The sequence below is a fragment of the Wolffia australiana genome, chromosome 10 (genome assembly GCF_029677425.1).
Source record: "Wolffia australiana isolate 7733 chromosome 10, ASM2967742v1".
In the NCBI taxonomy this organism is placed as follows: domain Eukaryota; kingdom Viridiplantae; phylum Streptophyta; class Magnoliopsida; order Alismatales; family Araceae; genus Wolffia; species Wolffia australiana.
The window spans coordinates 13,581,995-13,598,493 of record NC_135844.1 but is presented as its reverse complement, the minus strand read 5'-3'; the positions used below and the strand labels follow the sequence as shown (position 1 = coordinate 13,598,493).

Sequence of the window (16,499 nt, the reverse complement as noted above, 5' to 3'; positions counted from 1 at the left end):
TGAACGCATTGGACTAGCGATATTAAAGGTACTCCTTGTCTCCCCTCCAATTTACTAGTATTATTACTACTTGCAGTCTCGTCGTCCGCTATCGCGTCCGCTACCGTGGTTTCTCAACACAACTCTCGGATAGGATAGCCACCACTGTCGAGTATAGGATTTCTTGTGGTTGATAGGACGGTCGTTGACTTGGACGTTGAACACACCTGGGCCGTCAAACGCCCCTCACCGTCTAGACGTCTAGTCGATCCCGCGGGTCATTGGGAGTTTGATCCTTCGATCTTTCTTCTCTCATTGCCGGCATGGCTCACGTCCTCGTCCGTTGATACCTTCGACTGCTCATTCGTCATTTTCGACTCATCAGTTTGCATCTCACGCATTCATCTCCCCCCTGTGACGTAATACTAACCGCTCGATCCCGGCTGATCGTATTACATCATGATTACTAGGGCGTCCAAATGCGCTCATAGGAGGTGAATATGCCAAGACACTATTTGGCTCTATTTTTTGCCTTCCCTTGCCACTTCCATGGACAGCTCTCTCACTGTCATTCTAACCTTTGTCTGAACATTTGCTATTTAGGAAACTCTAGGTGCAGTGATCATGGGATGGGTAAATAGGAGGGGTTAGGGTAAGGTAGGCAAGGCTTTCTTCAAAATAGGCACTCAAAAGCTAAATAATCCAAGAATGATATGCTTATCAAATATAAAAAACTCAAGAAAAATAACATATGATATCCTGTATTAAAATTCAACAATTATCAGAAATTTAAAATCATTGAGAATTAAAGAAAGAAATCACCAAACTCAATATCACCTTTTAGATTTTGAAATACATCGTTCAACACTAATTGATATTAAAGAAAGCTATTTAAACTTCCTTAGCGCTGCTTCTCTGGCCGTGACACAAATTGATAAGCCAAAAATTAAGGGGTCAATTATGCAACTTTAGACTCCCTTATCGTTGTTGATTTTAGCATATACAATAAAATTTATAAAACCTTAACTTAAGATGTATAATGATAAGTATAGGTATCATCCAAGGGAAGCTATTGAGGAATTCAATCAGTGAAGTACTTGAATAGTTTGACCGTAATTAGAGTTAATTTAATTTTATATGAAGATCAAATCATCCTAATTAGATTAAGAATTTAGAAGGGGAGGTAGAAAAGATGGGAAGACTAGAAGAATTAGGGATATCTAAATTGACTTACTAGGTCCAAGAAAAATTATCACAGAAGTCAAGTTGAGGGGTTAATAAAGAGATTTGATTTTAGGTTGTTTTGGGGGAATTGGGTCTCTAGATTCACTAACTACTATCTCATAAACACAATCTAATATATCCTAGAAATTAAACTTTTATACTTTTTTTCTTAATGTACAAGTGGAGTAGCTGGATCAATTTCATTTTCTCTCCTCTCAATCCTAGTAAGGACTTGTACATGCCACTCAAGCCAAGCAATTTAGAATTGCAGACCAAGATCAACAGGAAAAATCACAAATTTCACTAAAACATAATCCAAATTACACTAAAATTCAAATACAACGAAGTAAAAATATCAAATAGAGTTGATCCAGTCTGGGTCTCCTATCTATCTTGTAGCTGTGATAGAGCCCCTTCTAGAATGACCTCCTCAACTCAAAATTATACTTTTATACTTAGGTTAATTGTAAAAATTACCATTTACCCCCAATAAGTAATAAATTTTATCCATCGATGTAGGCTTGATCTGAATGTTCCAACCATACAGATAGAAAGAGGACTCGAGACCTTAATCGGACTTCACGATCAAAAGTTATTAATAAAAAAATTTATCGCACTATTTTTTCCTCATACGCAATCACATGTCGAAAGCCGATTGGCTGGCAAAATTTTAACTTAATTTGACGGGTTCTTTCTTGGAGTGCCACGTACCCGTGGGCTGAAATAAGAAAAAAAATAATAAATAAATATAGTACAAAGCGATTCACACATACATGTGCTCTTTTAGTAGTGTGATCCAATCATGCGACGCGACATCACCTTACGTGCGTAAGTGTTGTATGCGCAGCATGGGCAGTAAACTTACTCCCAGAAGAGATAATTCTTCTGATGTATTCAGTCCATCGGATCCGTTTCCGACAGACAAGATCACATCACGTTTCCCCGCTGGTCTTGGAAATGGGCACAAACATCCCTGAATTAATAAGCACGCGCAAGTTGACGCCACCCAAAAAATAATTATGTATATGGCCCTCTGATTTTTCTCTCCTCCATATTTCCTAAAAAACCATAGAAAAATCATAGAAATATTCCGATTCATTCAATAAAACCCTGGAAATAAGTTTATTAGATTTTTACGCCTAGAATGGGTGACCGAGAGCTGTTTCGAGGGCATAATTGCAGCACAAATCTAAGGGAAGCCCCACCAACTTTAGAAACTGCTTTAAAATTCCTATTTTCTTTATAAATATATCCTTTTTCTATTTAAATATTCATTTCTTCCTTCAATAAATTTCCAAAAAATTAATAAAATTTCAAAAAAATTAGAAAATTATATAATTCATGCCCAAATTAATTAACACTAAATATAATTAATTTTTAAACCTGCCATATCCATTTAAATAGAATTATTCCAAGCTTAAATTTGCTCCATAAAATTCATAAATTAACAGAAAATTGGGGAAAAATTAGAAATTACTTGGAAAAATTAATTAACGTGTAAATATATGATAACAACTCTATTTTAAACTCTTAAAATGCATAAAATTGTTCTAAATACTTGAATTAAATATGGAATTTAGAGTGTTATCACATTCCGTGCACAGGTGATTTATTTCAATGTTTTGTTATCGTTATGATTCTGATTAAGTCTTTTGCTGCAAATCAGGTTTTCGTCTAAATAAAGGCCTAAGAACACAAACAGTCCTCCTGAAGTGGCATGCGTGAACATGTGGGCTGCTATATGTCTATGCCAAGTGCCTCTCATGGCATATGTGGCAGCTCACTTGATATGGATCACCAATGTGTGCCCGCCAATCCGCCAGCTGCCCCATCATCCCCAAATAAATGATCCATTTTTTCACTTTTGGGGCCTAAAAAACTTCCAAAAAATATCCCTTAAATTCAAACCTTAATATCTTATAAAATGGAGATCCTTTTTAAATTATAATTTCATTTTAATTCTCAATTAGTAATATTTCCATGCCTACATCATCAAATATTTCATCAGTTTTAGTGAAACATGAATAAATGTAAAGATAAATGCAAAATTGTGTAAAAACTTGATAATATGTGTTAGAAAAAGACAAATTATGCCTTAAGTATCATAATTTATCATGAATTAACATAACTAATTGAATGTAATCACAAGTGATCCCGGACGTCGTCGGGACGTCATCCGGTCGTCACCAAGCGGGTTGACTCGGTGTCGATAAGGAGATGTCGGTATCCGACTACGGCCGGGGGCGTCGTCCGATAGTGAATCCTAACGGCTCGGAACTACGATGAAATGTGGAGTGCGTCTACTTGTGGTATGTGCAAGTGCCGACAAACAACAAAGTTCGATTCCCGGGAGTCGACGGAGTCGCCCGGTGATGGGAGATTAGACCTCCTGAACCTCGTCCGAGGGGGTCGAGGATGCTATGGCACCGAACGGGGTATTCCCCGCGGGGTGTTGCTCGCACGGGACAAGTGAGCCCGACTCGTACCAAACATTTAAGACACTCAAGACTTCACTTGTCTTCACTCGTCCTGTACTCCTCACCTATGTCTAACCCGAGCGCGGTGGAGGCAATACGAATATGCACTGAAAGAGATAAAAGACCGGGGCAGAGTGGACGTACCTCGTCGGGGTCCACTAAACGCCGTCCTGACTCTGTGCGTCTGTCCTAGCGCGACAATGTGGGGTTGGTGACTAGAGCTCGGCGAGGGGCAGGAGGGGCGATCGAATGCACGGCGATGGCGACACCGTCGGGCACGAACGCAGGTGAAGGCCGGGTAGACAGGCACGGCGGCAAAGGCTGTAGGGCGCCGGCGGTCTCACGGCAGGCCCGGGTGCGCAACAAGCCAGGTGGTGGGATGGATGCAGTGTGCGCCGGGTTCCACGTACGGACTGACGATGTAGGGCACCGAGTTCAGCATCAGTGGCAGCTGCAGGTGGCGGCCGGATCAACAGGTCGGGTGCCCGGCGACCCACAAGGGTTAGGGGAGTGCGAGGTAAATGCCTGCAGGGTGCAAAAATGCGGGGCAGACGAGGAGCGACGACGTCGGGCACGAGGGGCGCTGGCGTCGGCAGCTGGCGGCGAGCGCAGTCACGGCGCGGGAGCGTGCTCACACGGGTGGGACGTCGTCGAGGCTCTAGAGAGCAGTTGCGGAGGCTGGCTGCCCCGTGGCATTGCACGCAAAGGGGAGGCATCGGCGCACGTGCGGGCGAGCGGGCAGTAGATGATTGTGCAACGTCTCACGCGAGCGGGACGTCAGCACTCAAACGAGCAGGCGGAGATGGCGGGGAAGCTAAAGCTTTGCATGCGGGTTTCAGCATCTGCACGCTGGCGGGCGGAACGATGGCCGCGGGAAGTGCTGCGGCGTCGCGCACGGACAGCGGCGTTTGCGCGCGCGGCGGCTGGCCGACCCGCGGGGCCGCGCGCGCACAAGCGACGATGGTGCGTGAGCGACATGGGGCAGCGGCCGTAGGCAGCAAGCGGGTGGTGTCCCTCCTCTTCTCCTCCTTCTCTTCCTCCTTTCCCTTCATCCTTCTTCTTCCTCTTCTCTCCTTCCTCGACCGTGAGCGGCGACCTCCTCGTTCTAACAGTATTTCTCAGAAAAACGAGAGGTAAGTTTTTAGGGTGCCATCCTGTCCCTTTTATAGGGGGAATTGAATGGGCCTTAACATAACAGGCCTAAGCCCACAAAAGAAAATAAAAGAAAAGGGAAGAAAGAAAAACCAAAGGGAAGAAAAGAAAAGGATGAGGAAAGAAAAGGAGAGGGGAGGAAATTGTCTTTCCCTTGAGTGCTGGTGGAGGGGAATTCCTTATAGGTTGGATTCCTCTCACTACAACAAGTGTGACGAGATAAAGAGATGGGGAACGAGAGATAAAACAACGAAAAGGAAAGAAACATGGATGAAATCCGAACAAAACAACGAAGGAAAGGGAAAGATAAAGGGCCCGTTACCCGGGATACTTGAATCCGGGCGTGCGCTTTGTCGCTTTAGCTTGCCATGCAGATTGGATGCGAACCGGCTGTGATGTCGCTGACGAGGTTGATGTCTCCGAAGACGATCCTGGGGTCTCGAGCTGCGTCGCGCCATCGACAGGTCCTATGTTTGGATAATTTTAATCCATTCGTTTAATCTATTTATTTATCTCCCCTTGTCACTGCCGCCACCACATTGCTTTTAGGAATCCTTTTCTTTAACATCTCCAAAATTCCCAAAAGATTGGCATGGATTCTCATATACTACTACCAATCAACATCTGGGAAGGCAAACATGTCCTGCAGACAAAAAAGATAAGAAGAGAGAAAAATATTTGTGTATGATAACTCAATATAAAGGTATTGAATAAGAGTTCACTAAGGCACATTTAATTCACATTTCATATTAAATCCTTACTTGGAGCATGTGCATTTAGTGAAATATCATGTTAGAACTCCCCACATTTTTTCAAATTTTAAATTGTATAAAAGTATAGTTTTCTGTACTTGATGGGACCCACTAGCCAATCAGCCAAGTGGGCTGAATCTAACCTCTTCTTTGGAGAATTTGCACCTGTTACAGGACTAGAAAAATTGATTTTATGAAAGGACCAAGGGACTCTTCATATAGCTAAAGAAGATCTCATTGGGCTAATGGGCCTCCCTCTTGAGAGAGGACCTGAGAAAGAGCTCCAAGAGACACTTAAAAAAGGATTCATATTTTCTGGTAGGGGCACTAACGAGCCTATGGTTTGGCACAAATCCCACCCATAAGATTTATCCATTATCTAAGGCATGCCTATAAATGCTATAGAATCCTTTGTAAAATACATCCTGAATTTTCATTTGGAGTTTGTGAAAGGTGGAAGATTATTTTCTCTCTCTCTCCTTCTCTAGGATTCAGAGAGTTAGAGAGGGCCAAGTGGAAGGTGAGCTGAAAAGGCCTAGGTGGGGGAGAGAAACCGTTCTCTCTCCACTCCACTCCCAAGAAGTCCTCTCTCTCTCTCTCTCTCTCTCTCTCTCTCTCTCTCTCTCTCTCTCTCTCTCTCTCTCTCTCTCTCTCTCTCTCTCTCTCTCAATCTCTCTCTCTCTCTACACATTGGAGCTACCAAAGGATCCAAGAAGTGGGAAGCGTCCAGGGCTTGTGGAGGTGGAAGGAGGGGCCTACCAGCCAGGTAAGCCAATTCTTTCTTTCTCTAACCTTCTACTTCTTGACTAATATTGATTTCTTGTGGTTGAAATCAAGATTAGTGGTTCTTTCTCTCTCTATACCACCTGCCCTATGGGGATTGGGTGTTCTTGGTTCAAGAACATACCCAATTACATATTAAACACTTGGCAGATACCACAAGTGTGGGGTGAAATAACACCTTGCAAATGTTGACTAATCTTGATTTCTTGTGGTAGAAATCAAGATTAGGGGTTCTTTCTCTCTCTAGACCGCCTGCCCTATGGGAATTGGGTGTTCTTGGCCCAAGAACACACCCAATTCCATTCACAACACTTGGAAGATCCCACAAGTGTGGGGTGAAACAGAATCTTGTAAATCTTGGTCGAAATTCACTTTCGACCAAAGATTTTTGCTAGGTTAATTTAATCAATCTAAAAATACTTAAAAATTACTAACACATATCCTGAACTTACCTGATTTTTTTACACTTGTTAAAAATCATTTCAATGGAGAAAGTCAAAATTCACTGTCGTTTACACTCCTTGTAATCAATCTAAAAGTGAATATAATTCCTAAAATACTTACACACCTGTTTTTATCTTAAATCTACTAAGATTCTGTCTAGTGCTCTCTATGGTTCGACCCTCACTTGCATATCAATGAGGAATATAAATTTATTGCTTAACCAAGGGAACTCCTCACTCGACCAAGGTTAGTGTACCTAGAATCAACAACGTAGATCCCTAGTTCCCGCATTATCAGTGTATGCCACATCCACACTTTATCTTTTGTCAACCATTGAAAAATTGACACATGGCCAGGAAGCATACACGTGAGTGCTACATGTATATGGATTCCTAAGTGTCTTCACGTGGTCAGTGCCACAAATATTGGACTTTCAAAATAAATACAAATAAAAGTTATTTCTCTCTCTCATTTTTCAAAATCAAGTAATTGCAAAAAAAATACGATCTATTTTCTGATTTGTCCATGCCATACTTGCATATTAAACATTAACACTACATCATTCAATGATAGCCACAATGACACCTTTGTAATGGCAGGGGTACCAATCATTGCGGGAAATGCTGATTGATAATCATTCAATCCAATCAAATGGCGATACAGGGCATGTCAAAGATTTAAACTCGTAAATGTTTCAAAAATCCAAATCAAATTAAAGTAAAAATATATTTTTTTTTTCTGACTTATAAAAATCATAACTGGTGAATATACTGTCAAAAATATGAAAACTATGATGTTATATTCACCAAAATAGAAAAATATTTTCTTTTAGAACCTAATATCCAAAAATCCCTCAAAATTTGTAAAAATGCCCCAAAATTCAGGACATCATTGGGAAAATATATTTAATCATTTTTGGTTTGATAACACAAATAAATAACAAAGTAAATGCAAATGAACACGTAAGTATCACCATATTAGACTATCAAAAAAGTGTGTTACAGATACACATGGAAAAATGGTATCAGAAGTAGTCCATGAGCAAAATGAAGATGATGGGGGAAGATTAGACACCACCATAACTATAAGTATCAACCTAAATGTATCTATAAATAGAGCAGATTAAACATTTCATTTTCAAATTCATATTAAGGAATTTTTAATTGAAAAAAGGATGATAGTTTTTGGTAATTGTGCTACTATCATTGATTCTCCACAGTCCAAGAGAAAAGTCAAATTTGGATTAGATAAAGTAAATTATTTTATTAATTATCTTTATATGAAATATGCATATGTATAGTAAGGGGAACACTTGGTCTCAGTGGTGGAGTAAAGTTTTCATCCGAGGAGTGTCCCAACCCATGATTCAAGTGCACTAAGTCATCCTTTAAACTACTTGAAATTGAATATTTAATTTCAAATTATTCCAATGCTCAGTCCATGGAGTTCAAGGTCACTTGTGAGTCTTATTTTAAATTTTATGTATTTACACTACTAAGGGACTGCTAATGATCCAAATTGGGGGGATTGATAACATGCATCTTGGGAATTCATTTACCTCACGATTTACAACTTTCCATGCCTAATTCTGATGATTATGATCGTGTTATCATTTTTTTATAATATTTTCACCATGAACATATCATTCCACTAAGTCATAAATCATACATTACTTGATGGGTAATTATGTCGTTTATTCATGTTGGAACTTTATCAGGGCCAAAATATTTAGTATTAGGAACATTTATAGAGATAATTCCTTTAAAATGTTAAGTGGATAAAAAATGAACCAGCGAGATGAACAAAAATATTAGAAGAATAAAATATTATTTAAAATTGTCATAGTTTCACTTTATAACTGATTCATGTAAAAGTAACATTTTTTATCCCTGATACTTTATTTCAGTTTGCATGGATTTAAAGAATATAAAATTTAGAAAACACTAGATAGAATTTCATTTAAGTAAGCATTAGATATTAAAAGATATGCATGTTCAAAGTTATCTTACTCTGGATTTTTTATGAATTTTGAAGGAATAAATAAGGGAAAATAAAATATTATTGAAGTTAACCTGTTGCAGCAGTGACATGGTTGTGTACCAGGTAACCAATACTATAGCACGGTCTTATACATTGCCCTATTGGCCCAAGCGTAGAGCATAGGCGGCCCATAGACATATAGAGGAATGCATATTGTTTCTTTCATTAGGCAGTTTCAAACTAATACCGGATAAAGTTTTTATATACCCCTCTCAAAAGCAAAATTTCTATTTCCTTTAATAGTTAAAGGTTTCGCACATGTATCCATTCAAGAATGTGAGAGATCGGATGAGATAAAATGTTTAGGGTTTGATTGAAGAGACAATCAGTTTGGACCTCGCGACATACATGTCATGGTCAATGCCATCGCGCAATGCGTCCTCATTTTGACAGGCTGATTTCACTTAATAAATGGACGACTGGGATCTACCATGTTCCTATGAATACATTTAAGATTCTCTGGCTCTCTCTTTATCTCTTCATGAAAAAATTACCTCAGTAATCATCCATCCGTTGAGAGTCTAGTTGTGTTTATTTCATAAAATTAGAGTGAGTTTCATTGTTTGGTGATAATTGTCTTGGTTCCAAATTGTAAGCAGGAGGGTTAAAAATTGAAAACATGCTGGAAGTCTCCAAAAGTGAATAATGAGTTAATTTATGAGTTTTTAATTTGATTTAAGGCCTAATTTTTGGAACTATGGGTTAGAAAGATGTTCCCTTATGCATAATGAGTTACAAAAGTTTAGATTTGTTACTAGATTAGAAAATTACGTCAATTTGGCTTGAATCATCACTGTACATTACCAATTATCAGTTTTTTTTGGCATGCTCCACCATGGATCTGCCCCTCTTTTATTAACTGAATATTGTGAATTTGGTAGAGATAATTTTTTTTCCTAGACTTCTTTCGTTGAAGTAAAATGTGTGCATTTGTATTGTAGTTTCACCCCTAAAGTCTTCCTTTGACCTCTTCATTTTCATACAACTCATGAGTTTTGGATGTTGACTTTTGAGAGCCATATCTCAACATTGAATCCTACAACTATAATTTTTTTAGTCCACTCTTTTTGAGGATTTGAATCCATACTCAACACTGCCTGATCGCCAAATTTGCCGAGCACCTGAACATTGACATCTGCGGATGGCGGGTTGGACTGCACTCAACGCATCGACTCTGCTATGCCGGCTCCCCATACTCCTGCTGGCACACGTACATCTCTTGGAGATTGGCCCCCACGGTTGGCGTCTTGCACGAAGCGCAGGAGGCACATCGCTCGCTCTCCCACTTTATTGATGTCCCCGCCACGCACCTCATCGACGACACTTCTCGACGGCGGGGAGAGCTCCACACACTCCATGCATCATCACAGCCGTGGGGAGATCCGGAGACACGCCAGCACGAACGACCTTCTCAGAGCACCTGTCAGGTATCACTTATGTACCTTTTCTCCTTCCTGCACATGGGCGTGGACGAGTGGGCTCCGAGTGTAATTGGGATATTTATGCTTGCTCCACGCCTAAAATACTGATAAACAATCCACTTTATATATAAAACACCCTGGGTGGCATCCAAGGCACGGCTGGATCGGTCCACGAGCATAACCGCAGGGTTAGACGTACCTGGCACCGTGTTTTTGCCATTCAATCTTTTTAAAAAAAGGAATCCATACATAATACGTTCAAATCTTAAACCAATTTCTTGTTCAGCCCCCAACTTTGACCAAACTTCATAGTATTTTATCGAAATAATTTTAAGTATTTCTTCATCTATTTGAAAATTGATGGAGTCAACCATTTTAAAAGTCAACCCTTGCTCTCCATGGATTTTACCCATATATATAACGGAACCTGGGTTTATACATTTTATTTATTATGGAACTTTTTTTAATGACAGATTTTCTGATAAAATGACCGCATGATTTGCTGCCATCAAACAAGCCATTGCCACATTGCAAGTATCATTGACTTATAGTGTAGCACATATATTTAATACTGAATTGAGTCTGGATTTATTATAGACCAAAAGAGCATGACATATGATTGTGTTTTTTATGGTTTCAACACTGATATCCTGTCTTTTATTGTATTAAAATTTCCTGGATTTTTTGTTACTTGAATATGACTAAGTTTACTTAATTAATGGATTTTATATGGCTTTAAATTTGGTGCACCTTGAGTCTTTCGATTTTCGCTTATTTTTGGGGTTCCTGAATTTTTTTGCTTCAGACCTTCAGCCGTCCAGATTGTGACTCTTGGTAATGACTAGGGAACTAGGCGAACATGACCCACATTCAATAAATGAGGGGCACTAAATTAAGGGAGATACAAATATCCAACAATCTTAAGTCATGGGTGGAGTTATATTTAGGCATATAACTCAAGGTTATCATATTCATCTTCATTCATGATCTGTCTCATTTCGTTTATAATCAACTTTAATGCTCACTTGGACTTTGGAGCTAGACACAGTGGGTCTTGGAGAGGTGCATTAAACTATCAACTCTACCAATTGTAAGGTTGAATTTCACCCACTAGATTGGGTCCAACCAACTATAGGCCAACCCCACGCCACTCGTATTACCCAAAAGTTGATAGTAGCTGCAGCTGCCTCTTTTGTTTAAAATTGGGATCTGGCCCCCCGTTCTACAATGTCTGAAGCAATTTAGGAATATTCTAGGCCTTTATAAGCAATTTAGAAAATTCACTAAAAAATGATAAAATTTATACGATGAGTGAATTTTTGTATCGATGCAATTTGGATCTAAAAATTTAGTATGCATCAAAGTTGAGCTTTTTAACAATAGATTAGCCTTTGAAGTTTATAAATATCATGCATAAAGCATCTATTGTCAGTTCCCTTATTTAATGTATATGCATCAAAGTTCAGGTTTTATGAGATATATTAACCTTTGAACATCAAAAAATTGTGAATTAAATCAGTATTTTGCCTCTATCCTTTACTAATAAATTGTATGATTCACATATTTTTAAAATATCTAATATACCTAAAAATAGGTCTAGCCAGGACAACATTGAAATAATTTGCAAAATGGCATTGTAAATTTGCAGAAAATAGTAGTCCCGATAAATTTTATAGAGATGTCCTAGAAACCTCCGTACGTCACTGCCATGACATCAACACCCTCAGTATCTGGTGCTTGGCATGTGCGTCATGTATGCTTCAATAGATGAGCTCCTAGAACTCCCGAAACCGGGAATAATCACTAGAGAATAACCATGGGAATGCAAAGAGATAGAACAGATTAAAAGGAATGCTCTTTTAACCAAACCAGGAACACATACAGCGGGTGGTATTTTGTTAGGGTCTACAAAGGAGAATCCCCTTTAAATAACACATGGAATGAGCCACACATTGCCCGCATCCTAAAGGAACACGGCCTGCGGGTGACTCCTACCCAACAAATATACTCTTATGTAATGAAAAGTTTTAACATCGTTTTGATTATGAAGACTGAAAGAATTGAAAGGCGGTCAAGAACGGGAACAAAGAGAAGGTGAGAGAGATTAAGAGAGAGAGAGGGCGAGAGAGCGAGAGAGCAAGAAGAGAGCCACGTAGGCTAAGGTGGTTGGAATTTTTATACTTCACTACATTAAAAAAACAATTGGTTGGTATTAAGAATTGAGTATATAAGGGCAACTTATCATATTTTAGTCGTAACCGTTATAATGTTCAGTTTACATTTAATCCAGACCGTCCGCCATGTTACCGTTTATGCTTTGATCTTAATTCTACTTATTTTTTATCCTACGGTATATTTGTTCCCATTTTGAATCCTCTCAATTAAACCTCTTAATGAGTATAGTTGTGTCCTCATTTATAACTAGTCTATTCTTATTAAAGACCAGAGATGCGGGCTGTGTTCCTGGTAGCCCTATTAGATTCTAGTAGTTTTCAGAGCTATAAATGAGTCATATACTTCAAGAGCACCAATCCTTAATGGAAAGAGATTTAACGGCGTCCCATGGGAATACCTCAACTTTCTGCAAATGGGAGAATTGAATGGCAGTAAACCACGGGAATCTCACTTTCGCAATAATTTAGACTTCATGCTTACAAAAGGGGAGAGAGAAAAAGAATAGAAAGAAAAAAAAAAAAACAAATACCATCGTTTGTGGTGAGACGGTATGTACAGTGGGGCTGGCAGGTGTCATTCAAAATTTCAAAATCTCGCTGCAGCCCCAAGCGCAGCACCAAAACAACCATCCACCAGAAGACAACCGACGGGGTTCGTCTTCTCAGTGGTCCTCATACATTTGAAAGATTATAATCCTTTCTGGACCAACTTACTGAAGTAGAGGCCCAAGTGAAGCGTCCTTCGCCTAGACCAACTCCTTCACGGAACCAAGATCGCGGCTTTCCCACCGAGTTGACTTGTACCACCGAGCGCAAATAAGGTAAACGACGAAGTCCACAACAGTCATGGCAGCGAGAAGGAAGTAGAACCGGTCCATATGGCCTCTGTTGAGATCACCAGGTATCCAGCCAGGCTTGTTCCTCTTCGTAGTAATATCCATCACGATAGTGACGATAACGCTACTCACATAGTTCCCCAGCGATATCGAAGTCATGCACAGAGCGCTACCAAAGCTCTTAAGCCCGTCCGGCGCCTGGCTGTTGAAGAACTCCAGCTGACCCACGTACATGAACACCTCCGACGCTCCAATCAGAGCGTACTGAGGAATTTGCCACATTACGTTAAGGGAACTGTTACCATCATCGGTGACGTACCGAAGACGAAATATCTCTACTGTGCCTGCTGCGACCATGGCGAGGACCGCGATAACGAGGCCGATTCCCATTCTCTGAAGCTCTGTTAGCCCTTTTGAGTCTTTCTTGATTCTGCAAACCAATGGATGGAGGAGGTGGCGATAGAAGAAGATGAAGAAGGCGACGCTGACGATGTCGAAGGCGGACATGCTCGCTGGGGGTACGTGGAAGGTGCCCACTTGTGTGTTCATTACTGCGCCCTGCTCCACGAAGAGGGAGGCCATCTGGGTGAACACCACGGAGTAGAGGATGGTGCAGAGCCAGATTGGGAGGAGTCTCAGCACACACTTCACTTCCTCCACTTGAGTCACTGTGCAGAGCCTCCATGGATCTCTTGCTGAGCACGGTCGGGAGAAATCTCTCGCGTCCACGACTGCCGCCCGGTCTAGAAATCTGCGGAAAGAGAGTCCTCATCTACATTAGTTCTGAAATCTGCGTAATCCTTTTGTTAATTAGCTCAGCTGACGAGAGAAGATGACGGAATCGTCATTTCCCGTAGAGTATAAAATCATCTCAGAATTTTCTTTTAATCAAAGGGAAGAGGAAAAAGGCTCACCTAAACCCATCCGTATGAAGAATCCTGCGGACAGCGCAGGAAGTAGGATCCTTGCCATCGCCATCGTATAGGTGGTCTGAGCTGGGGGGCAGGCTCGTAGTCCACTTCTTTGAGGCGGCCACGATGACCTGGGTGACTCGTGAGAGAGGGTTGCCCCCTGGCTTGAAGTGGCGATAACGACGAGTGCCAGCGAGGAAGAGAACGAGTCCCAGGAAAGCTGACCCAGCCGAAGCCCAGAAGCCCAATACCCACAAACCCCTGTCCTGGAAATAGCTCAAGAAGGTGTTGGAGACGAGGGAGCCGAGGTTGAGCGCCAGATAGAAGTAGCTGAAGAAGGAGATCTTAGAGTGGGCTTCTCTCGTGTCCTCCTCGTCGAACTGGTCTGCTCCGAACGTGGCGATGTTGGGCTGGTATCCGCCGTTACCAAGGGCTACAAGATAGATGGAGAGATAGAACACGCCGACTGCCGTAGAGGAGTGTGGATCGCAGGGGTCGTGGCCGTCGCCGCAGCCATCAGGTTTTACCAGGAGGAAGTAAGAAGAGAGAGACAGCAGCGCCAAGCCCTGTGGAAAGAAAGTTAGGAATTTGGGCTGCCGGGGACTGGTGGGTCAATGGGAAAGGATGAATTGTTAACTTACGGCGACGAAGATGAGTTGGAAGATGGCGCAGGTCTTGTATCTGCCCCAATATGAGTCGCTGAGGAAGGCTCCGACGAGGGAGAAGAGGTAGACGGTGCCTGTCCACTTGCTGACGCTGTTGGCTGCGTCGGCGTTGCTCTGATTGATTACCCTCGTCAAGAATAGTACCAAGTTTACCCCCACGCCGAAGAAAGCCAGCGTCGCCAGGCCTTGATTAACTGAAACGGGTAACCGGTTCTTGCATCAGGCAATTGTCTCAACCGGGCGAAGCTTATTCGGAACGAATGACAAAAAAAATTTGAGATGAATGATTCGATTATCAACTTTTCTATGTTTCCCCAACCAAAGGCATCCTATCCTTGCAGAGTACGAAAATCTATCTCACCGTCTCTTGGAGTTACAGAGTTTGAAATAAGAACCGAAACATAAGCAAGTTATCGATTATTCCAATTCTAGACTACTTCACGATGATAGCAACGAATTACGTGGTGGGCTTATGGCCTTGAAATTTAGTTTACTGTTGAAAACGACTAAAACTGGTGGCTTTTACGGTTTCTTTTCCGCAAATATCAACAGCTGTCCTGTTTCGAAATATAACGTAAGGAGGAAACGGATTTATTATATTTATGAGGTATTCTAGTAATTTATAATTACATATTTATTTGATTCTACGTGGCAGATTTTTGGTGATTGGCGAACAGCCGATTGGGCTCGTCTGAGGCATTTTCTAATGGTGAAGTGTCCGAAGTATGTCTTTCGAAAGATAGGTATCAATCAACTCACTATGTAGTCAGCCGTTTTAAAAAATGAAAAAAAGATCTAGTCGGATCTAGAAATTATCGAACAAGCCCCATACGTATGCATGCATTACAACAAAAACAGGGAGCAATAAACGAATGAAAGCAAGTAATCGATGTAAAACATTGATCTTACAGAGGATTAGAAACCCAGCAGTCCAGCCTCCAGTCGTGGCCTTAACAGCCGGCCGCCCTTTGAAATCCACCGAGCCGTCCTGCGTATTGCAGGAAAAATCTTGATCGTTCTTCTGCCATTCGGCGGAGAGTTGAGCGTCAATTTTCATGGGCATCGGGACAACCCCTTTCTGCTGGTCCTCCTGAAGTTATCATTCAATCAAGAACACATCAATAAACCGCGAATTGAGTTTCACGCAGAATGATGCCCAAAGGTTAGCCTTTGGCGAAGAGAAGCAGTGAAAGCAGGATACTGAAGAAAAGGAAGTCTCACGAACCATTCAAAGCTTCTCAGATGGCGCCGTGTAATGCCTTCACCCCGTGGATATCGCTTCCTTTGTCGAAATAGTCAAAGAACTTGCCGTCAGAGAAGGGAGAGAATGCCACGATAGGGGAGTATAGATCAAGAGAGAGATAGAGAGAGTAAGAGAGGTGGTGAGATAGAGTGGAACGGAGGGAGTTATATAGAAGTGGAGTAAGAGAAACGAAAGGAGAGGACTGAGAGACACGTCACGCTGTCAGCCATTCCCACCACAAAATAGAGGTCGTTCATAGCCGTGGGCCCGCAAAATGAAGAGGAAGGAGATGAGTGGTTTCATTGCAATTAAAGGTAAGTGAAAGTTCTCTTTGGAGACTGTAGGGACCGTTCACTGGCGCGGCAAGTGTTTGTATTCTTCCCCAGGAAAGAACTTCA

The 16,499-nt window shown here is 41.3% G+C and overlaps 1 protein-coding gene across 1 annotated transcript; it reads right to left on the bottom strand.

The window, feature by feature from the left end:
* Positions 1 to 12,873: 12,873 nt before the first annotated feature.
* LOC144708466 (protein NRT1/ PTR FAMILY 7.3-like) lies at positions 12,874 to 16,250 on the bottom strand. The gene is made up of 5 exons (XM_078581819.1): positions 16,084 to 16,250; positions 15,768 to 15,948; positions 14,835 to 15,052; positions 14,197 to 14,759; positions 12,874 to 14,033 (listed from the first exon to the last, which is right to left on the bottom strand). Exons 1-5 carry the CDS (start codon positions 16,084 to 16,086, stop codon positions 13,193 to 13,195), a joined length of 1,806 nt encoding a protein of 601 aa, XP_078437945.1. The 5' UTR covers positions 16,087 to 16,250; the 3' UTR covers positions 12,874 to 13,192.
* Positions 16,251 to 16,499: the final 249 nt, after the last annotated feature.